A 24,893-nucleotide genomic window follows, 5' to 3' on the forward strand; every position below is an offset into this window, starting at 1 on the left:
AAAGTCCGAGGAAGGTGCTTTCTGTAACCAGCAGGGACAGGAGATGAACCCTACATTAAAACAGTTTTCCCTTCTCTTGGAGTGCCAGTTCTCTGCTACCCTAACATCTTTCATTATTGTTTCAGGTTCATATCTAGTAACTCACATGGCGTTACACGGTAATTAGAGTTGAGAAGAATGTCATTTGAGCCTCCTAGTGTCTGTGCTATGCTTTGAGTAAGGTAGCAGGCCACTTGTGTAGTTAGTCGCAAGTGATCTCTTTCAAAAGTATGTGAAGGGTAGTATGTACATTTTTGTGTTTCCTTTCAGCTTTTAGGGCTAAGGAAAATTCATAAGAAGATGTAAATGAGAAATTGGGAGGGACAGTTGAATGCTGACCAGCTCAAGTAGCTGAACCATTTTTGTTTTTAATATTCCATCTAAAGAAAGTTATTATGAAGACACTAAGCTTTCACAGATCTCTCCTAGAATTTGGTTATTGCATCAGAGCACAAACAATGGAGGTACATTTAGTAAAATAGTAAAAAGGAAGAGTTGGAAAATTTTAGAATTGCAAGTTTAGGATCTGATTGGGAAAGAAGAGGAAAATATTAGGATTGAGCAGTTCTTTTTAGAATGGAATTATTGGAAATAAAAAGTGACTCTGGATAGGAATGGAGGAAGGGTATGAAAAATAGAAAAGAATCCCCTGCTATGGGTCAGATGGCAAAAAATATTTTTGGCTGAAGAAACAGAGCCCTTGTTTTTTAGAGGAGAGCTCTGGTGTTAAGTGGGTGTCTCCATGTTAGCTGTTTGATCTGTAATATCATTTGATGTGCTGTTTCCCTCCCACTCCCAAAGTCATAAGATCTAATTATGCCTCATAAAATGTCTCTAATGAATCCTTTCCATATGGCTCAGAGGTGAAGTTAAGTTTCTGTTCTTCAGGATATATTTTGGATACATGTCTTTGCCATGTCTGTTTTTACAAGTAGAAGTTAAGTGCAGTTTCTGCTAGCCTGTACTGTTAAAAATACTTTCAGTATTTTTCCTTGTCATTCTATGCAAGTCTCTTTCTCAACTTGATGCTTATGATGGATGTGCTAGGCATTTAATACCTGTTAGTCCTCTTCTTCCCCCTAGCTTATCTGTAGAACCCTGTGAATGCCTGACTTGTTTCTTTTTTTCTTTTTGAATAAAGCGATGAGCCTCTAAAACACTGGAAAGCTAATGGAAGTTAATAATGATACTTTATTGTGTGGCATTGGACAGGTTAAAATCTTTTTTCCTACTTTTTGATACTTTTAGCAAGTGATGTTTGCAGCACAGTTATCTGCATTTCTGCATGAGGAAACTAAGGCCCAAAGGAAATAAAATACTTTCGTGAGGTCATAGAAGTTCAACCATTGTTCACCAAACATTTATGGTGTGCCAACTAGGTGACTTGTGCTGTACTCGGCGCTGGAACGTCAAATATGACAAAGCCCTGCACAGCCAGGAGTCAGACCACAACTGGTTTGGTTAATATGCAACCTTCTATAAAAATTGTGAAATGGCTCTTGGACTGCCAAGGTAACATTGCCAAAGGATTTTCACACAGATGTCAGGTTAAAGATAACTGAAAATAGGAAGAAATGTATTTATCCTTTCCTAATTCATCAAACATTGTGTTAGGAGTTCTCAAACCTGGCTGAACATTAGAATCACCTGGAGAACTTGAAAAAAGGCATATTGGTGACAATTAGAAATTGAAATTTAAAAGAAAAAATAAATTTACAGTAGCAGCAAGAAACAAAATGTTTAGGGGTAATTATAATGGGATATGTAAAGACCTCTACAGAGAAAGCTGTACAGCGTTCTTGAGGTAAATTGAGAAATTAAATAGAGGGATATCTCAGATTCATAAATTAGAAAATTTTATGTTATAAAGATATCATTTCTCCCTAAATTAATGTATTCATTGCCATCCCAATCAAAATCCTAGCACGCTTTTTTTGGTGGAAATTGACAAGCTGTGTTCTAAAATTTGTATGGAAATGAAAAAGGGCCAAAAATAGACAAGACAGTCTTGAAGAGGAAGAACAAATTTGGGGCAGAAATTAAGACAGTGTAATATTGGTGTTTGGATAGACAAATAGACCAGTGGAACACAATTGAGAGTCCAGAAACAAACCCACACATGTGGTCACCTGACTTATGTGAAAGATGATATTGCAGAATAGGAGGGAAATGGTGGTAATTTCAATAAAGTTTGCTATGTCAATTGGATATACATATGGAAAAATGAACCTTGACCCCCTGCCTCACGCCATACATAAAAATCAATTTCAGATTGATTTTAGAATAAATGTGAAAATTAAAACATAGTTCTAGAAGTTAGTGTGGGGAATATATCTTCATGATTTAGAATATGTTGGCAAAGATTTCTTTAAAATGACACAAAAAGAGCTAATTATGAAGGAAAACCTTGAGAAAATGGACAACATTGAAATTAAAACTTAAGTTAATCTAAAGGTAACGAGAGTGAAAAGACAAGCTACAAGAATGGGAGAGGATCTTTGCAACACATATCTGACAAAACGCTCATGTCAATGATGTGTAAAGAACTTCTAAAATTCAATAAGGACAGACAATCCCATTTTAAAAATGGGCAAAGGACTTGAACAGACCCTTTCACAAAGAGGATATCCAAATAGGCAATAAGGAAAACAAAATGTTCTTAACATCATTAATCATTAGGGAAATGCAAATTAAAATCACGGTGAACTCCCACTGTGTACCCAGCAGAGAAACTCATGATACTAGGTGTTGGTGAGACTGTCGAGCAACTGGAATACTTTCAAACAAGTTGATGGGGTAAATTGGCAAAACCATGTGAGATAACTGGCATGTGAGATAGCTAAAGCTGAATATAAGTATACCTAATTCTATTCTACTCAATAGAAATGTGTACATGTGGGCACCAAAAGCCATGTACAAAAAGTGTTTGGAGTTATTCATAATAACTCCAAACTAGAAATAATCCAAATATTCATTAGCAGAAGAAAGATAAATTGTGGTATATTCCTTTCATGAAATGTACAACAATGAAAATAAATGAATTATGGTTACTATGGCAGCTGGAATGAATGTCACAAATATAGTGTTGATTTTTAAAAAGCTAGACACAAAATAATTCATGCTATGTGATTCCATTTAATAGAATTTCAAAAACAGGCAAAGCCCATCTATGGTGTTATAAGTTAGGATCGTAGTTACCTCTGGGGAGGAGAAAAGAGGTAGTGATTAGAAGGGGCCACAAGAAGACCTCTACGATGCTAGAATGCTGTTTCTTGACCTGGCAGTGTAAACTTTGTGCCCTTCCCTGTATGTATGTTATTTTAGTCAATATTTGTTTTTTAACTGATACTTGGACCCTAACCCCAGGGATTTTGATTTAACTGGTGTGGAGAGGGGCCAGGACAGCAATATTTTTTAAAAAGCACCTCCAGATGACTGTTATGCATAGCCAGGTAGATAATCATTGTATTAGAATTTCTTTCTAATAAGGACACCTCATTAGAACTATAGAAAATTTGAAAAATAAGGAAATGTATGAAGAAAAGAAAAAATCATTTAAAATGTAACCTCAGAGGTACCTGCTTTTAATACCCCTACTTATTTTGTCAAGTGACCAGTTTTTAAAATAATGTATACAGTGTCTCTCTCTTTTATTATCTGGCTTCTGCCTGGTTCTTGCTATAGACATTTAATTGGGGAAAGAAGGTGAGTGAGGCATCATCTTCCTGTAGCATTCGGGAAATCCAGGAGGTAATAGCTGAAAGTTGTAACTGTTTTCTGGAACTCCAGGTGTTGCTGAAGAAGTCAGAAGCAGAGACTGTAGCTTAATGTTTTGGTCTTGATCATTATATACTCTCACATGGGCTGTTTGTTCCCGTTTCTGATTTTCTTAATGAGAATAAGACTTCTTAGGTAGTTTAACCATTTAAGATCAAAGGTGGTGTTACACTGTTACAGCAAAAACCTTCTCAAATAGGTTTATTGCCTGATATATATGCTTTCTAGAATACTCTTTCACAAAAATAGACCTATTTTATTTCCTATTTCTTATTCATGCTGGAATGATAACAGCCTGTGTGTTCATCAATAGGGGATTGGTTGAATAATTATTGTTACGTACACAGAATGGAATATTATATAGCTTTTAAAATGGTAAAGCTAGAATTGTCTGTGTTGATGTGGAAAGATATCCTAGATCTATTAAATGGTCCATACCAAACATACTTGTATCTTTCTTTTTCCGTCTACATAGAAATACTCATGCTGATATCTGCCTTAATTGTCCAAAGCACTCAGCTTACGTGATAAGAACACTTCACTATCACTAACGAAATTTGATAGATAGTGAAATATGTAAAGAAGAAAAATCACTTAAAATATATTCCCAGGGATACCTACTTTTAATACTCCTACTTATTTTAAGTTACCAGTTGTTCAATAATGTATTTTAATTTCTGTGGTCCCATCTTTCTTTACTGTCTTTTAAAGCCCTGAAAGTTTTGGTTCTCCAAGTATTTCTGAGTTGTAATTTATCTTTACCTCTATGTGATAGGTTAAGGGAAGGTTAAGAAAAGTTTACCACCAAGTCTTCACTAGTTGATAGCTTGCTTCAATCTCTTCCAGGGCTTTTAAAGTTTCTGGATAGTGTTTTGATTCAAGGCTCATGTCATGGGAAATAGACATAAGGATTATCAAAACAGTTTCTAAGATATATTTAGGGGCAAATTTAAGTGATAATTACAGAGTCTTGGATAAGCTTTATGAATTTGCTTGAACCAGTGTTGGTCACAGTACCAACCGGCAGAGCAACTAGTCCATAAGTACTTAATAAATATTTGTCAAATAGAGAAAATGAGTGAGAGGGCTGAAGAAAACAGAAAAATTGAAAATGTAGCTAGAAAAGGTAGGATGGTAAATAAGCTGAGTGCTTTGGACAATTAAGGGATGGAAATCCAATTAATTCCTAGGAAAACTAACTGATACCGCTTTTAGTTTGACAGACTAGAATTTGTGGATATTTTTAAGACTTGGAAGATAAAGGAGAGATGGGACCAAAATTAAAGTGCAATAGACAAAATATTTTTATGCCATTTACTGAGATTCACTTAATTTTACGTATAATTTGGTTTTCTAATAAAATAATCATGATGATGGGAAGGTCTGGGAAATATAAAAATGTTTTTCTTGTTTCCCTTTAAAAACAGAAACAAAAAACTCCGCACATTTTCTGACTTCCCTACCCAGATCCTATTAGCCACTCCCTAGGATTTTAGCTCTCTTCTGGCTGGAGTTTTGTTTCACATAAAAGGTAAAATGTTTTTCCGGTTATATAAATAGGAAGAAACATACCATCTTCATTTGTCATTGTTACAACTATTAAAATGTTCTCTGAATTTTTAGAAATTAAATCATAACCACAAATAACCTTTTTTTCTATCAATTAAAAAACATTAAGTTATGAAGGTAAAATAATAGCATAACAGCGTTTGGAGAAAATTTATAGAGAGTAACCCTTATTCTAGTCCTAACACTATTTGTATGTTCTGTTTGGCTTTCTTGGTTAGCCATTCTTGATAGTTTTTTTTTTAATCGTCCAGATGGAGTACTTGTGTTAAAAAAAAAAAAAAAGTCTTGAAAATTAGCCCTCTTGGGAAAATTAGCCTTATGTAACCTACATAAGAATGAGTTATGAAGTTATTTAGTGTCTCGAGTGTTTTCTTTTACCACCCACTGACTCTAATTTCCTTCTAAAATAAAACATGATAGTTCTACTAAGGTTCTCTGGTGAATTATAATCTTTACTTCGTCAACTCCTTTTCATCTATATTACATTTCAATCTTTTTTTTTTTTTCTGTTTTAAGACTACTTAAGAGACTACTTCTGTAATGCCTGGGAGCTCTTAGGCTATTTATGCAGAGATATACTGACTATAGTGTAGGGGGTGAGATGGGAATCCAGGACCACACAGAGCTAAAAGCAGCCTTTTTAGTGGATTATTGGAGAATTAGGTTGGAATAAGAAAGAATGGGTGTGCAGCTGGGAGAAGGACACACAGAGAACCATGGACAGAGTGAGTGAGCTAAACACAGCCAAACAATGGAGGCAAGTAGACAGATGGGAAAGGCCTAGATGAAGTGTTGGAAAACTCTTGTTATAATCTTTTATTTATTTATTTTTTATATTTTGTGAGGGGAAGATTCACCCTAAGCTAACATCTGTTGCCAGTCTTCCTCTTCTTTTCTTCCTTTTTCTCCCATAAAGCCCCAGTACCTAGTTGTGTATGGTTGTAAGTTCTGGTTCTTCTATGTGAGCTGCCGCCACAGCATGGCTACTGACAGACAAGTGGTGTGGTTTGGCACCTGATATCTGAACCAGGGCCGCCCAAACAGAGCACGCCGAACTTTAAGCGCTAGGCCATCAGGGCTGGCTCTATAACCTATCTTTTATGTGGTCTCTGAACTTGATCCTTAAACAGCTCTTTTTTCCAAAATGCCTGTGGTTCACGACTGTATGTGAAGTACCTGTTATGGGCACTCAACAGACGTTTTTACCAATGTTGATGGCTCCTTCCTTTGCAAGCTGGCTAATACAGGCCCATTTGACAGATGAAGAAATGGAGGTTTAAGAGAATTAAGTAACTTGCTTAAGATCACACAGCTAGTAAATGGTGGGATAAAATTGAAGCCACCTGTGTCTCTCCAGGCTGAGCTGACTTCAGAATTCACTAGATCATACTGGTCTTTAACACCAGTGCATTCATGATTGCTAGTAGCTCCCCAGGGTTCTTCATCCTTAAATTCAGGGACTCTGTTCCTTTTGGAATTGTTATTGCTGCTCCCAGTTGGGGAATTTTTCTGGGTTCTGAGAGCCAGGCACCTTGAGAGTCCTTAGCACGTTAAGCATTGTTCGCATCTTTTGAAATACTTTTCTTCCATTTTAGTTCTCAGTTCCACCACTTACTAGCTGAGTCACCCTGAGTGGGCTGTTTCACCTCTTTAAGCTTAATTGTCCTCATCAGTGAAACGGGGCCAGTAATAATAATATTTATCTCAACGAGTTTTTCTGAGGATTAAATTAGAGGTGTGTGTATGTTTATGTATGTGATTTGTACAAATTGCTCTTAGAGGTACAAATGTTACAATGAAATGTGTCTCCCATTGTAGGTCTTATTGAATTTTCTATGGGGACATTTAGATACTTCGAGCTCAACAGGTCCTTTCCAAAGGAAGCTATTTTGCGTCATATTTCCAGCAATGTGACTTTTCTTATTTTCCAAACACACTCACAGTATCAGAATACAACAGTTTCTTTTTCTAAGGTAAGTACAAACAATTATATCCGTAAAAACTGTTTTCATATTTGGGGGTCTTGTATTTAGTACAAGTATTAGAATTTGATGTCTCTTGATGTTTGACTTCATGTCTTAAAGAAAAATCAAGATTGGGTCCTGTCAAGTTAGTGATGGAGAGTGGCTAAGTGGTGATTATCTCAGGCCTTTCTTGAGTGTGGTGACCTCTGACTGAAAGAGGGGGTGACAGAGGGCTGAGTTTTTGGGGAGGGTGACCTGTGCTAAATGTCTCCTCTCTGTGGTCAAGTTTTCCTCAAGATTTTCCACCTTTTCTTTTTCTTACTCTATTGGGTCCTTAATGGTTTTTACCTGAGAATCCATTTTAATAGGTTTCCATTGTTGATCAGCCATTTACTGTTGAAGTTTACTAAGATCGCTATGGAATCAACTTTATTCTTTGGAGTCTCATGGAAACAGAATCCTAACACTCCATTCGTCCAGCCCAGTGCTATGCTTCCAGCAGCCGTTAGGACTCTACTACAGAGATCTTCACTAAAACCCTTAACCTTAGCCTCAGCTTTGGGAAGTTTTTCAAATGCCCTGGATTAGCTTAAGTTATTAAGGACCTGCCATTTATGTTAACCTTTTACAAATCTATTTATATTTAGCCAATATGACCCCTTAGACTAATAAATGAATTTCACTCTGTATGAAGTTGTACTTTTTATTTGTCCTAAGCCTATCTTATAATATTCTGGAATTTGCTAAACAAAGCTGTCTTAGTCCAATTCTTATATATTTTATAGGCATTGGTCATATTATCTTTCAAACTAAGTATTTTGTATTTTTTTATTCCCACCTTCCTGCCCCTAGCATGAAGGTTTTTTTTTTTGATGAGGAAGATTGGCCCTGAGCTACCATCTGTGCCAGTCTTCCTCCATTTTGTGTATGGGATGCTGCCACAGCATGGCTCAAGGAGCAGTGTGTAAGTCTGGGCCCAGGATCTGAACCCGTGAACCCAGAGCACACAAACTTAACCACTATGCCACGAGGCCGGCCCCAAGCATGAAGATTTTGATATTGTGTGTGGGTATGAGTGTGGATGTGTGGTAGTTTAGTAGACTAGAAATGGAAGAGTTCAACCAAAGAAAAGAGAAAGGAATAAGTTACATTAGTTGAAGAGATAACAGTGTCTGTGATCCATACATTGATTTTTGCCTGAGTTCTTTGCAGCCAGAGCAGAAATCAAAGCATGTTAAATTTTATAACTTTGTTAGAGGGAAGAAACCTGCCAATTCCTCAGGCGAAGCCAAGTTTTTTCTGGCACTAAATGCAAAAGGACACTTCGTTTTCAGGCCCTTACGTAGGAAACATAGGAAAATGACACATAGATGATTTCCTTCTTAATAACATCACAGCAAAGACAAGATTTGAAGGAAGAGAGAGGATGGAAAAAAAGGCATTTGTATTAATTGCATGCCTGCAATGTGGTAGACCAGTTGTTCTTAAGCTCCTGGGGACATAGGCTTTGAATCTGCTGCAATCTCTGGACTCTCCAACGGACAAAATGTATGGATATATTCGCATAATTTCATAGGGACCTCTCGGGCCTCTGTTTGGTTTTCCATGTGGTTAATTTCTTACGACAGCTCAACATAGTAGTTAATGTCTGTTTTTACATCTGAGCAAGCAGAGCTGGGATAAAGGGATGTCCACATAATTACTGTGACAAAAGTGGCCTGGATGAACAGCATCTTGGGCCTCAGTTTTCATGTGGAAAGGATCTTAGTTATCCTTAATTATAACAATGTTTCTTTCTCGGGCTACCTTTGTTCCTCACTGTATTTATACCACTGAGAAGATGGTAACAGGAAGCTCACACGGCTCTAGAAGTGAGCGGTCTGTTTGAAGAGCACTGTTGCTGGCTCCTGTGCCCATCCTCAGCAAGTGTGGCACTTGGGATTTTTTGGGTCATCGTGGCAGTTGATTCTTTGAAGCTGTCGACTCTGTATTTGTTAATTAGTATTTGGGTCATTCTCCCTTATGCTTGTCAAAGCGAAACCCACTGGCACTTTTTCCTTCCCATTTCTGTAGTTCTAAGAAAACACTCTGAATCTATTACTTCTTCACTTAGTATTTGATTATTCAAAAAGCTAAGGGATGGGCGCTGGCCAGGTGGCGCAAGCAGTTAAGTGCGCACGCTCTGCTGTGGCGGCCCGGGGTTCGCCGGTTCGGATCCTGGGTGCGCAACGACGCACCGCTTGTCAGGCCATGCTGTGGCGGAGTCCCATATAAAGTGGAGGAAAATGGGCACAGATGTTAGCCCAGGGCCAGTCTTCCTCAGCAAAAAGAGGAGGATTGGCTGATGTTAGCTCAGGGCCGATCTTCCTCACAAAAAAAAAAAAAGCTAAGGGATGTCAGCAAGGATCAGAAGGGGGCACAAAGTGGGTGATATGCATGTTCACTAACTGATTGTGGCGATGGTTTCACAGGCGTCTACATATGTCAAAGCTTATCAAATAGTACACTTTATGTATAATTTATATTGTGTCAACTATAACTCAAAAAAAAAAAAAACTTTCCAAAAACTGAACTCCTTGGGGGCAGGGCTCATTTTTTTCTCTTGGTAGTCTTAGTATTTGACATAGTAAATCTTAATTTGGGGAGAATTGAAAGCTTAGGAATTTCACTGTGCCTCTGCTATTTCTGATCAAAGATCGCATATTTTATTTTATTTATGTATTTATTTATTTCTTGTGTGGAAGATTGGCCCTGAGCTACCATCTGCTGCCAATCTTCCTCTACTTTGTATATGGGATGCCCCCACAGTATGGCTTGATGAGCGGTGTGTAGGTCCACACCCGGGATCTGAACCTGCCAACTCTGGGCCGCTGAAGCAGAGTGTGCGAACTTAACCACTATGCCACCTGGCTGGCCCCAAAGATCGTATATTTTAAATAGTTCTTCCGTGTGTGTGTGTGGGCATGTGCACATAGAGGTGAAAAGAATTCTTTAATTATCTAAGGAAGGTCTGTTTTTTCTTTTTGTTTTGAGAAAATTTGGAATAGAATGTGCATACTAGATCAATTCTGGAATTTAAACATTTTGCTCAACTTCGTATTCACGATGACTGTTCTCTTACTGCAGACTCTCTTGCCCAATACCTCAGGAACAGGCACTGACAAAGGACTGGTTTTCACTCTTAGACCAGAGCACAGTGTGTGCACGTGGTACTTGGAGACCTTAGATGCTGAGCCTGTGCAAAACGTGGCCATCCCACTCTCCTACTCAGAAAGAGGTAACCTTTCTGTCTTTGGCTCCCTATTACCCTCCAGCATGTGGGACTTGTTCCTGAAAATTTAGGGAAAACTATAATCCTATTGAAAGTCTTTATTACAAGTACAATTTATTGCATTGGAAAGGTTTTAATGGCACGGGAGCCAGAGAATTAGCATGATGATTGAAAGCCCAGGTAGGGACTAGGAGAATACGTTTATTCATTCAAAAAACATTTAAGAAGTTCTTGGAGAAGCACAACAGAAAGGCAAGACACGGTTTTTAACATTTTAGATGGTTATTCTAGGCAGAGGAAGCAATAAGCTTCACGTCATGAAGGGATGGAACAAGAATGGAGTATTTGGAGAATGGCAGTAGTGAGTGGCTGGAGCCAGAGTATGAAGTGCCTTGTATGCACTTTGAGGTTTGCACTCTATTCTGAGGCTGGATCTGAGGAAGCATAGGGAGTTTTTAAGCAGAGGAATAATGTGAAGCATTTCATCTCTTAGAAAGTTAACTCTAGAAGCAGTGTGGGCAGTGGATTAGAGAGGGTATAGCAGACTCAGGACTCAGTGCACAATTGAGGGCTCCAAGTGAGAAATGACGATCTGAACAGAGGCCACAGGAGGGGGCATGGAGAAGAGGGGCTGGATTTGAGATGTTTGTAAGGTAGAATTGATAAGACACTATGACCAGTGGCACTGGATTATAATGGGGGAGAATAGGCTGCCCATTTGGGTAGCTGGAAGACAGTGATGCAAAATAGGCATAGAGAGGGGCCGGCCTGGTGGCGTAGTGATTAAGTTTGTGCGCTCCACTTCGGCGGCCCAGGGTTCACAGGTTCAGATCCCAGGCGTGGACCTACGCACCACTTATCAACCATGCCGTGGCAGTCGTCCCACATATAAAGTAGAGGAAGATGGGCACAGGTGTTAGCCCAGGGCCAATCATCCTCAGTAAAAAGAAGAGGATTGGCAACAGATGTTAGCTCAGGGCTAATCTTCCTCACCAAAAAAAAAAAAAAAAAAAGACGTAGAGATAGGGTTGTTGTGGTGCTGGATGGTTTGGGGGTTTGGGATGGGCTAGATGGTGACTTCAGTTTGGGACACAGTGAATCTGAGATGCTTGTAGGACATCTGGATGGAAATGCATAGTAGGCAGTTTAAAATCAGGGCCTGGAGTGGAGAGGTAAGGTTAGATAGCCAACTAAATAGCTGTTAGTAAAAGCCCTGAAGTGAGTGAGATTGTTCAGACGTGCTTAGAGATCAGTCGTGCTTAGAAATAACAGCAGATACTTTCCTAGTACCTCCCACAGTCCAGCCACTCTTTTTGGGGAATGCCAACTGCTGAGGAACAAGCACAAGAGTAAGGGGTAGTTGGGGAGGTCACAGAAGAGCCTGGAGGTTCTGCCTAAGTGAGGGGTGGTAAACTGCATTGCAGAGAGGTCAACAGAAGGGACTGAAAGTGTCCATGTGATAGCACAATTAAGAGTCAGTGGTGAGGGCCGGCCCCGTGGCTTGGCGGTTAAGTGCGCGTGCTCTGCTACTGGCGGCCCGGGTTCGGATCCCGGGCACGCACTGGTGCACTGCTTCTCTGGCCATGCTGAGGCCGAGTCCCACATACAGCAACTAGAAGGATGTGCAACTATGACATACAACTATCTACTGGGGCTTTGGGGAGAAAAAGGGGAAAAAAAAAAAAAAGGAGGAGGATTGGCAATAGATGTTAGCTCAGAGCTGGTCTTCCTCAGCAAAAAGAGGAGGATTAGCGTGGATGTTAGCTCAGGGCTGATCTTCCAGACAAAAAAAAAAAAAAAAAGAAAGAGTCAGTGGTGGCCTTTAATGAGAGTCATTTAAGGGACACAATGGGAATGAAAACTAGATTACGGTGATTGAGGCATGAAAGTGAAGTGAGAACGTTTAGGCTACTCACAGTTTGGTGGTAAGGGAAAGGAGAGGGAGCGATAGCTAGGAAAGGAAACAGAATCCAAAAAGTGACTGGAGTTGAGGAAAGAACACAGAATCTGTAGCAAAAGGGTAATTACCTGATTTAAAAACCCATAGGCTTCAAGCTTCCATCAAGGACAGCATAGAAAGAAAAATTATGAACATTGGAGCTTCAGTTACAATATGTATCATTTTCTCAGGTGTGGTAAATATTTGTAAATGCAGGAAAAGAGCATGAAAGAAGAGCACAGACTTTTGAGGAAGATTCCACACAATTTTGAAACATATATGCACACTGGGTATCTCCATTCCAAATCTGGCCAGGGGAGGCCAACCACCACTAGAATTCCAACAATTTATGGAAACCAAGACCCAGCTATGGGAATGATTGGATGAGTGTATGAAGTTGAGATCTTTTACATCTTTAAATTGGGTTACCTTGTTCTGTCTTATCTCACCCTCTTCACTTGAGTCCACCATATATAGTTCTTCATATGGAGTTGAACTTGTGTTGAGTGACTTGAAGTTTTGTCATGCTTAAAAGTCACCAATAAGATTCCTAAGAAAAGAAGAGCTGTTTTAGCCACATTATTAATATAAATTAAATACCCAAAATTTATTTTGTGCTTAATTAAATATCCAAATGCTATTCCCGTACTTGGTCTTGGGGTTCTAGAGGTATTTTATTTTTACTCTTTTCTATATACACAAAGACTTGTCCAGCAGTGAGGATCACACCATCTTTCTCCCTCTTGAAAGAAGCATGTGAAAAGTGGACACTCCTTTCTCTGTTACCCACAGAGTTCCTTTTTTCTTTGGCAGTGTTTTTTCCCTCTGTCCTTTGGTTCTTAAGCTCTTTTGTGGGGTCATGGACTCCAAAAATCTAATAAAAACTTCTCTCCCTAGGACATGCACCAATTCAACATTTTGGCGTACAATTTTAGAGTGTTCATGAAGCCCCTGAAATCCATTCTTGGACCCCAGCTTAAGAATCTCTGTCTCTTCTGATCTTGTCACTCTAGATCAGAGGTTGGCAAACCACAGACCATGAACCAACCTGCTGCCTGTTTTGTACATCAAGTCTTGTTAGAACACAGCTATTGCCCATTTGCTTATGTACTGTCTATAGTCGCTTTCCTGCCATGAGGACAGGGTTGAAGAGTGGCTACAGAGACCATCAGTCCTGCAAGGCCTAAAGTAGTCACTGTCTGGCCCTTTACAGAAAAGGTTTGCTGACCCCTGTTCTAGAGCCCTTACCCTCAGTGAACATTACCCTCTTTAACCTCCGTTCATGAGGTTGAATAATAAACTGGAAGCTCTGTATTTCTTTAACTTCTATATGGGAAGTTCTTGTAAGAGCAGAGTTCTGTTTTTCTGAGTATGATTTAAATATATAAGAATTCTCTGTTGAGTAACTTCCTTATTTTTCACTCAGATCCTATCCCTGGAGGCTGTAATTTGGAGTTTGATTTAGATATCGATCCCAATATCTACTTGGAGTATAATTTCTTTGAAACAACTATCAAATTTGCCCCAGCAAACCTAGGCCATGCGAGGTATGTCTGTCTCCCGTCTCCTAAAACGGCCTTTAGGACGTGCATGATTGCTCTTGTGTAGATTCAGGGAACTCTCTCAAAATCCATAGTTCTCTTTAGTAAAATTGAATGGTTTAATTTTTTTTTGGAGTGAAAGTAACTTAAACATTGTTACTAATACTTTTTTTTTTTGGTGAGGAAGATCAGCCCTGAGCTAACATCCATGCCAATCCTCCTCTTTTTGCTGAGGAAGACTGGCCCTGGGTTAACATCCGTGCCCATCTTCCTCCACTTTATGTGGGACACTGCCACAGCATGGCCTGACAAGCAGTGCGTCGGTGCGTGCGCGCGGGATCCAAACCCTGGGCCGCCAGCAGTGCAGCGCGCACACTTAACCGCTACCCCACGGGGCCGGCCCCTGTTACTAATACTTGAGCTGTCATTTGCAGTTAATATCGTCCCCGTCCATTCTTTTAAAGAGCCAGATGTTGAGGCTTTATTATGAGCTTAGAAGTACTTCTTAATTTCTGTAAAGAGTTTTAAATATAGAAAGCATTCTGGACCCATGAAACACCCTAATATTTTTGTAAAGATTTTATTATTTTAATTAAAACTCTACCTTAGTTTCTGCTTTAATAGTAATGATAGCTAACATTTGAGTAACATTTGAATGCTCCTTATGCATTATCTACCATGCTGAGTGCTGTATGTTCTTTGTCATTTAATCCTAACAATTTTATGAAGAAGGGGCAATTGTTTTCATTTTACAGAGAGGTTCCCTAAGGGTTACTGAGATTAAGTGACTTGCCCGCAGATACACAGCTAACAAATGGTGAAGCTGGCATTTGACTCGAGGCCTGGCTGACATCTGGTTATTTAACCATACTGCCTCTCAGTGTGTTGCTTTTATCGTAATACCAAAATGGGAATCGTTGTTGCAGAAGTTTGCAATTTGAGCTTTCGGTTCCTCTTTATAGATGGGACTTGTATCGCAAGAGATTGATACTCAGTTTTGTTGTTGACTCTAGAGGCACACGTGCTCTGCCATGTGACATCGGGACGGGCCAGGACTCGAGGTGGAGGTTGCAGTATGAGGTCTATCAGTATTTCCTGCCCGAGAAGGACCTCACTGAAGAGGGCTTGCTACAGCATCTGCAGAGGATGGCCGAGGTGCCTCAAGTGCTGGCCAATGCTATCAAGGTAAATCGAATTCTCGTGGGTCGTGTGACCAGGTTGTGACATCTTTGTGACAGTTGAGAAGGGGAGAAGCTCCCAGGAGCTTCTTTCTTTGCTGTTTTCTTGGTCTTTCTGGGATTATCACTTTAATTTCTTTTATTTCATTGTCATCTTGGGAGTCTTTGCTAGTGATACCCCAAAGTAATTTTGACCTTTGAAGAGATGCATGTAAATTATGTTGCGTTTTAGTCGCAGACACATATTATCACCTGGTAATCTTGAGATATGGATGGAAGTCAGTGGTAATTTTCCATATACTCTCATAACTATTAGATAAACACTTTGGACAAGTATAAAGGTTATAGTGTTTTGAGAAAAAATAATCAGAAACTGTTTAAGGATATACTCATTGACATTAATATTTAAACCCAAACTCAAAGTCTCTAACTTGGAGCAAAACTTTTCTCAGAGCTTTTGAACCCTTGTAAATCCTTGCTGCTCCACATGGGGGCTGTGGGCCAGCAGCATTGGCATCACCTGGGAGTTTGTTAGAGTTGCAGACTCTTAGGCTCCACCCAGACCTACTGAATCAGAATTTGCATTTTACGAGATCCGCAGGTGATTCCTGTGCACATTAAAATTTGAGACTCAGGGCCGGCCCGGTGGCTTAGTGGTTAAGTGCGCGCTCCGCTACTGGCGGCCCGGGTTCGGATCCCGGGCGCACACCGCCGCGCCGCTTCTCCCCGTGCTGAGGCGGCATCCCACATACAGCAACTAGAAGGATGTGCAGCTATGACGTACAACTGTCTACTGGGGCTTTGGGGGGGAAAAGAAAAGAGGAGGATTGGCAATAGATGTTAGCTCAGAGCCGGTCTTCCTCAGCAAAAAGAGGAGGATTAGCATGGATGTTAGCTCAGGGCTGATCTTCCTCACAAAAAAAATTTGAGACTCAACTGCTGTAGATTATTTTTGTAGAGGGCAAGATTTTATCTTTGTGTCTTGAAAGGTGCCTGTGCAGTCTAATTACAAGGTCACCCTTCGTTCTAATGGTTGATGAGTAGAGTTTTCCTAGACTGCTCTGATTCTTCCCAGAAGGTTGATAGATCACCAGATTATGTAGAAAGAAAGGATTGAAAACATATATGATTAGCCTAGGGGCACAGTCTGTCACAGAGCAGGGTCTCATTTTGTTGCTGTGTCACCTAAGATGTCATTGCCCCATGCTAAGAGGGGGAGCCTTATACAAGAAAACTCATTGTGCTTTTTCACAAATTAGGAAGCTCTGTCAGAAAAGGTTATCAGTTGCCTTTTTAGATGGGAAATTTTCAAGACCATTTTTATTCTCATGATGAATGTAAGATCTGATATAACAGGGTCTCTTTAGGTTACTTTTTAAACTTTTAGTTAAGAGTTAGAATATTGTGTGCCAGAAGGCAAGGAAACTCTCAATGACTAATGAGGGCAGGTCAAAAAGACTCTAGAGCCTATTTGAAGAGGCTCGCACTGGCCCATTTTGGGATGATTCATAGTCATTAAAAAGAATAATGATTGATTGTAAGTCTTGAATAAATAAAAACAAGTCTATACTGAAACTAAAAAAGAAAAGAAAACTCCTCATTCACTACCATTGGAAGTGACTCTTATACCAAATTAGTCTGAAAATTGGTAAAGGGAAGGAATTTGCCCTGCCTTTTTTAAAGATTATAGTGTTTTGAGAACTATAGATAGTGTTTTGAGAACACTATAATCTCTTATAAAAGAGGAACTGTAATTCGTCTCCAGTTGATGAGAGAAAGCTATTCTTCACAGAAGAATGCCAGCTAATAAATGTAGAAGGAATAATAGAATTAGAAGATCACCATTTTGTGGCCCTCAATGAAATAATTCAGGCAAGGATCATCAGATGAAAGATTGTGGGGGGGACAGGATATTCCCAGGATGCCCAAATAGCATCCTCAGATTAATTCTAATTGCAAAGGGAAAACTACTTTTAGAGTGGAGTGATCTGATGGTCTACACCTTATCCGTGTGGTCAAAGTTAGCTTTACTGATGGTAGGTCACCCTGCATTATGTGCTCATGTGAATGCAGTCTGATATAACCGCCATCACCTATGGAGTATTCTAGCAAAACATGTTTAACTTGAATTCAGTCCTATTTCCCTACAGGAAATAACAGGGATAAAAGTACAATTTAGGCACCTTGAACACAACCTGATAAATCCAGACTGTGGAATATTCTGTAAAACAACTGCCCTTAATCTGTTCAGAAGTCATTGGGTGGGTGGGAGAGGGTGTTGGGAAGGACTGTTCTAGATTAAAGAGATTGGAGATAAACACCGAGCGTGAAACTTGGTTGGATCTTGGTTAAGGGGGAGAAAAGCTATAAAAGATATTTTGGAAAATCTGAATATGGGCTGTGTATTAGGTGGTAAGAAATTATTAATTTTCTGAGGTGAGCTAAGGTATTGAGGGTATATAGGAGAATATACTTATACTTAGTACCTTGGTACTCGAAGTGTGGTAGATGAGCGCATATCATTGGCATCGCCTGAGAGACTGTTAGAAAAGCAGAATCTCAGGTACCTCCTCTGGCCGACAGAATCAGGGTCTGAATTTTAACAAGCTCTGCCAGTGATTCATAAGCACGTTAAGTTTGAAAAACACTGTTTTACGACATGCATGCTGAGGTATTTAGAAGTGAAATGTCGTGATTATCTGTAACTTAACTTAAAAATGGTTTAGCAGGAAAAATAGAGGGAGTGGGGAGAAGGAGGGAGGGATAGAAAAGCAAATATGGTGACTTATTAACAATTGTTGAATCTAAGTGGTGGTATGTAGCTTATTCATTGTATTATTCTTTCAACATCTAAGGTTGAATGTGTCCTAATAGAAACTTGGGAGAGTAGGAGGTCGTGTTAATATTTTGTTGAACTTGAGCAATCCTTTGTCCAGAAAACATGTTTTCGAAGGCTAAGTAATATTTTTAAACAGCAGAAGTCTTCTAAGAGGCGAATAATTATTTACCTCTGAAACTCATTTAATTTTCTCACTTCTATTAGTAGGAACAAATCTGTGTATTATGGCTATATAGGGCTTTTTCTTCTCCTATTATCTGCGTCATCTATCTAAAAACAACCTTTAAAGGGGAATTTTTGCAGTTAAGGACTACTGCATACCAGAACTATATGTAATGTTTTCTTATTTCAGAGCCTGTTAGACAAAAATAGGCGGATCCTCTCTTTGAGATGATAACAGACTTTGTCTACATCAGCTCTATAGCTAGTAGTAATGGCAAACATTTTTTGAACATTTACTCTGTGCCAGGCATTGTGCTAAGATTAGTGAGCAAGATAAATAAGATTCCTGCCCTTAGGTTGTTTATAATCTAGCAAATGCGAAATTTTTATTTTGCTTTGTCCTAACTAGCATTGACATGTGATTTATATCGTATTTTACTTAAATTAACATTTAACACTATACAAAAACTTTAGAAGCATTTTGTGTAAGAGCTTGTTTATATTAGTACATATAAACTGTGTAGGACAATCTTTTGACAAAGCTAAATGGGTTGGTGTATATTTTAAACAAGAATTATAATTTAGGGGCCGGCCCCGTGGCTTAGCTGTTAAGTGCGCGCGCTCTGCTACTGGTGGCCCAGGTTCGGATCCCAGGCGCACAGCAACACACAGCTTGTCCAGCCATGCTGAGGCGGCGTCCCACATACAGCAACTAGAAGGCTGTGCAACTATGACATACAACTATCTACCAGGGCTTTGGGGAGAAAAAGGGGAAAAAAAAAAAAAGAATTATAATTTAATATTACGATTTAATATCACGTGTAGGTGATATTAGAATATATAATAGAATAGCTTTTGGTTTTTTTTGGTAATCTAAACACTAATCACGCGTTATTTTTGGCTTCAGGTGGCTACCCTAACAGCTAATGACAAGACAAGTGTTTCCTTCTCCTCCCTTCGGGGACAAGGTGTCATTTACAATGTCATTGTTTGGGACCCATATCTAAATACGTCTGCTGCTTATGTGCCTGCTCACACGTATGCTTGCAGCTTTGAGGCAGTGGAGGGTAATTGTTCTTCCCTTGGTGAGTATATGGATTTAAACTTTGAAAGTTCTTCTTTGGCTTTTGCAGATCTCTGTCAGCTAATACAGAACTTGAGACTGTTAAAAAATGCTTTTGTCTGGTCTTCGTTCCTTCAACAAATGCCTTTTGAGCCCCAACAGTATTCCGCTCTCTGTTCTAGGCACTAGGATACAGCAGGGAACAAAACTGACAAAATATCTGCCCTCCTGGAGCTTCTGTTTTGGTGGGGGAGATGCAATAGACAAGATAGATTTGTAGAATATATGATATGTGAGAAAGTGGTGAGGGCTAACAAGCAAAACTTAAGTAGGAAAAGGAGCTAACAAGTAGCGGTGAGAGAAGAATTTAGATAGCATGGCCAGGGAAGTCCTTGCTGGGAAGGTAACATTTGAGTCGAGATCAGAGGCAAGGCAGGGAGCCATGCACGTGTCTGGGGGAGCTGGGAGCCCCCCTGCTGTATTTGAAGTACTGCAGGGAGAACAGTGGCTGGAGGAGACTGAGGAAGGCGAGAGATGCGGGGGCAGACAGCTCATAGGTGGCCTTGTAGGTCATAGTGTGGGCGTTAGCTTTTATTGGGAGTGAAATGGAAAGGCATTGGAGGGTTTGATCAAATAGCGCCACGACCTGACTTATATTTTAATCGAATCACTCTGACTGCTTTTTTGAGAAAAGACAAGGGTAAGAGCAGAAACAGGGAGATTGATGAGGAGGCCATTGTAGTAATCCAAGTGAGAGATGAGGGTGGTTTAGGTAGAATGCTGGCAGTGGAGGTGTTGCAAGATCATTCGCTTTGTGTGGGTGTTTAATGTTTTACTTTGAAATAGTTTCACAGAAAAGATGCAAAAATAGTACAGAGAATTTCTGCGTAATCTTCACCCAGATTCCTCAAATGTTAATTAACATATTATGCTGTGTGCTTTTTATTCTCTCTTTCTCTCTCTTGCTATAGCTATATATATATATATACACATAATACTCTTTTTTTCTTTGAACCATTTGAGAGTAAGTTGCAGACATAAAGACCTTTTTGCCCTTAAATAATTCTGTTTATTTCCTTACATAACTGTAGTAAAATTATCAAAATCACAAAGTTAACATTGATACAGTACTATTGTTTAATCTACAGATATGATTAAATTTCACTAGTTATTCCATTAATGTCTTTTTTTTTTTTTTTTTTTTTGCTGAGAAAGATTGGCCCTGAGCTAACATCTGTTGCCAATCTTCCTCTGTTTTGTAGGTGAGCCACCATCACAGCATGGCCACTGATAGCTGAGTTGTGTAGGTCTGCTCCTGGGAACCAAACTTGTGTTGCTGAAGCGGAGTCCCCAGAGTCTAATCACTAGGCCACCGGGGCTGGCCCATTAATGTCATTTATGAGCAAAATAAAATTTTGTTCTTGTTCAGGGTACACTTCAGGATCACACATTGCAATCTGTTTCTGTCTTTTAAGACCTTGACTTTTTGAGGCGGACAGGCTATTTATTTTTTTAGAATGTCCTCAATTTGAGTTTGTCTGATGTTTCCTCATGGTTAAATTCAGATTATACATTTTTGGCAGATACAAAAGAGATGATCTGGTGTCCTTCTCAGGAGGCACCTGATAGTATGTATCTATTTGTCCCATTACTGGCGGTAGTAACCTTGGTTCCTTGGTCAGTGGTGTCTGCCAGCTTTCTCCATTGTAAAGTAACTATTTTTCCCTTTAAGTATCTTTTGGGGAGACATTTTGAGTCCTCTTCTCAAACTCTCACTTGTTAGTTTTTAGCCTGCAGTGATCTTTGCCTGAAACATTTATTATTAGGTGGTTGCCAAATGGCATTTTTCTAATTTTATCATTCCTTTTATGTTTATTAGTTGGCATTACTACTGTAAGGAAGAGTTTTCCCTTCTCTCCTATTTATTTAGTCGTGTATTTATTTATATAGATGAACCCCTGGATTCTTATTTAATTCTCTGGATTATAATCCATCACTATCATTATATTTTCATGTTCAGATTGTCTCAGATTTGGCCAATGAGTAGCTGCTTATATTTTGAAATAGAGCCAACAGTATTTGCTGGTGGCTTGGATGAGGGGTTTGAGAAAAAGGGGCGTAAATGATGATGCTGTTTTTGGCCTTAGCAACTCGAGAGGTAGAGCTGCCGTTCACTGAGGTGGGAGAGTCTGTCAGCGGAGCAGGTTTGAGAGGACATTTCAAGAGTTCGGTTTTGGATATGTTCAGTTTAAGAACCCTGGTTAGCATTCCAACAGAGGTGTTGAATTAATAGCTGATTATGTATAGACTGGAATTCAAGGGAGAGGTCGGGGCTGGAGGTTACCTTGGAAATCATCAGATTAAATAGATGGCATTTAAGGCCGTGGACTGGATGGCATCACCTGTGTAGTGAATGTGTAGAAAAGGAAGGAGGTCTAAGCACGGAGCCGTGGGTGCTCCAGTGTTTAGAGGTCAGGAAATTGAGGATTCCACCAAGGAGACTGAGAAGGAGCAGCCAGAGTGGTGAAAGGAAAGTGATTGTTTTTGACGCTAAGGGGAGAAGGTGTTTAGAGGAAGAGAGAGTGATCAGCTGTGTCAAATGCTGCTGATAGGTCAGCTAAGAAAGAGTCTGAAAAATGACCGCTGGATTTAGCAACATGGAGGCCACTGGTGCCAGTGAGAGCCGGTTCAGGAAAGCAGTAGGGTAAGAGCCTGACTGGAGTATGTTCAAGAATAAGTAGAAGGAAGGAAATTGAAGAGTTCAAATAGCTCTTTCAAGGAGTTTTTCTCTAAAGAATAAAGTCTGCCAGTTGTGTTGGAGCCAGGGATTAGGGTTCCTTCTCCTCTGCTAGAGCTGTATCCCACCCAGTCTTCCACTGCCGCGCTCAAGATCCTTGAGAGATACAATGCAAGAGACCGAGGCAGATGTAAGTTCTGTATTTTTGACTGATAGACTGAATCTTGTCTCGATTCCTCCATTCTCTTTCCCTTGAACCCTTTGCACCAGAGCCCCCCTAATCAGAAAGCTCCAGGGCTCTGTCTTTCCATGTTAGGCTGATCCTATTGTTCCTCCAACCCAAAGTTGAACCCTCCTGGTGATGGTAGTCCTATTGTTGCTTTCATTTTTAAGCTCGATGCACACAAGGATGCCTTTCCTGAGCTTGGAGTAGGGAGGATGTATCCACATTGACTTTTTTTTTTTTTTAATTTTTTGTTTATTACAGTAACATTGGTTTATAACATTGTATAAGTTTCAGGTGTACATCATTATACTTCTATTTCTGCATAGATTACATCATGTTCACCACCCAAATATTAACTACAACCCATCACCACACACTTGTGCCAAATTATCCCTTTCACCCTCCTCCCTCGCCCCTTCCCCTGTGGTAACCACCAATCCAATCTCTGTCTCTATGTGTTTGTTTGTTGTTGTTATTATCTACTACTTAATGAAGGAAATCATACGGTATTTGACCTTCTCCCTCTGACTTATTTCACTTTGCATAATACCCTTAATGTCCATCCATGTTGTCACAAATGGCTGGATTTCATCGTTTCTTATGGCTGAATAGTATTCCATTGTGTATATATACCACATCTTGACTTTTAATTAAAACCTTGACCTGTGCATCATAACCTATAGCAATGCTGTGATGATTAAAGACACTCTAAATTTTGGCTCTCTTCTGTCTTCCCATTCCTTTCGCCCCTTTGTCTTCATTGCCCCTGAAAGTGACTGCTTATTTCATCTCGTCTTGTCTCTAGATTCTGCTTATGAAACCTGCTCTACTCTCTGGTTTTTCTTGTATAATTTTTTTCTCTCCTTTCCTGGTACTGTGTTAAGAGATTCTATTTAGTTCCTCCCTGCTATCTAATGTTGTGGTGGGTTATCTGTGTGTGTCAGTTTTTATTGGGTTGGAAGACCTTGCTATCTTGGTGATTGTACCTGCTGGAAACTTCCACTAGATTTTCATTTGAAGAAAATCATCTCGGCGAACTTCATGTTTTTGTTATAAAGATTGAATTGTAGAACAACAATCAACCACAGAAATAAGCAGAATGTGGTGTTTTATCTTTTGTTTCCTCTTCCTTTTGGGCTCTTCATTCTCAGAAAAGCTGGTATGTAGGTATATATTATGCCCTGCAAATTCTGGTCTTCTGTCTTGAGTTTCTTATTTAAATGTAGGTCTTCATGGTATCTCCATCTGAGCTATCTTAATTATTTTATGTGTTTTGATTTGTGGTCGATTTATAACATTTTTCACATGAGATTGTATAGGTGTTTTGGTTTTGTTTTTAATTCCGGGATTATTTTCTTGTGTTTATCTCAAAGGAGTCATGATGGTGGTGAATTTCGTGAGCAGATTTTTCTCTTCAGTAAGCCATATCTTTCAAATCATATTATTTATATTTCAGTTTGCGCCTATTAAGGATCATGGGTTTTGGGACTCTTTGGCATCATGAAGCGTATTGTGCTTTATTGTTAGTTATAATGCTACATTTTTTTCCAAAGCAATGTGTGTAAAGATTGGTAGTAATTTGTTCATGTGTGACTTATAGTGTCATACATGTTCTTTTATTTTAATGTGAGTTTCAGTTAAAATTTTATATTATGGAAGCATCAATGAACTTCCATGTACCAATTATCTGGCCTTAACCGTTTTGATTCATGGCCATTATCTTGTTTCACCTGAACACCCACCTGGATTTCTGCCTCCCTACCCTCTTTTATCACTGGATTTTTTTAAAGCAAATTCCTGACCATCATTTTGCTCACAAAATTTCAGTATAAACATATATATATAAATCTTAAAGATAAGCACTGTTTTTAAAAAATATAGCCACAATGTCATCAACACAAATTTCACTTAAAAATATTGGAGATAATTCCTTAAGAGCATCAAATTAACAGCCAGTGTTTAATTTCCCCAGTCATCCCAATTGTTTTTCAGTTTGTTTTATTTGAATCAGGTTTGAGATGAGGTCTAGATGTTGTATTTAGTTGATGTGTCTTTTAAATCTCTTTTAATCCATAGTTGTCTCTCCCCCTCCCCTCCATTTTTCTTGCAGTTTATTGATGAAGAAACAGAATTATTCGTTTTAGGCACACTCTCTCTCTCTCTCTCTCTCCTCCTTTCCCCCCACCCCCCCAAATATGTCAGGTAGCGCTGCATACCTCTATCCGGAGGCATCTATTGTCTGCTTCCTCTTTCTGTTATAGCAGCAGCCATTGATACTCATTGCCCACATAGAATAATTCATTAGGGGTGGTATGGGTATTTTAAAAATAAGTTTATAATATGTATGTATGGAATAAATTAGTGTCAGTTCACTTTGCTTTTGTCATGAAACTTTGTTCTATTAATTAAATACAAAGTATCAAGTTGGATGTATTATCCACTCAATTTTCATTATTTTTAGGAAGAGTCTCTACCAAAGTGTTCTTCACACTTTTTGCCCTGCTTGGTCTCTTCATTTGTTTCTTTGGACACAGATTCTGGAAAACAGGTATTATGTCTGATGTAGTTGCTATTTACGTGCCTCGTGG

The 24,893-nt window shown here is 39.3% G+C and overlaps 1 protein-coding gene across 3 annotated transcripts in view; it reads left to right on the top strand.

The window, feature by feature from the left end:
• Positions 1-24,893, top strand: part of TM7SF3 (transmembrane 7 superfamily member 3) — a 38,341-nt gene that overhangs the window by 2,524 nt on the left and 10,924 nt on the right. For 2 of the 3 annotated variants that reach the window (XM_058558619.1, XM_058558620.1), the window contains exons 2-6: positions 7,204-7,358; positions 10,476-10,626; positions 13,986-14,106; positions 15,114-15,285; positions 19,187-19,364. In XM_058558619.1, coding sequence (XP_058414602.1) covers positions 7,204-7,358; positions 10,476-10,626; positions 13,986-14,106; positions 15,114-15,285; positions 19,187-19,364 — 777 coding nt within the window. Of the gene's footprint in view, positions 1-7,203; positions 7,359-10,475; positions 10,627-13,985; positions 14,107-15,113; positions 15,286-19,186; positions 19,365-24,766; positions 24,854-24,893 lie in introns of all 3 variants that reach the window. The other variant, XM_058558617.1, reaches the window with a different exon arrangement.

The sequence above is a fragment of the Diceros bicornis genome, chromosome 17, assembly GCF_020826845.1.
Source record: "Diceros bicornis minor isolate mBicDic1 chromosome 17, mDicBic1.mat.cur, whole genome shotgun sequence".
Taxonomy (NCBI): domain Eukaryota; kingdom Metazoa; phylum Chordata; class Mammalia; order Perissodactyla; family Rhinocerotidae; genus Diceros; species Diceros bicornis.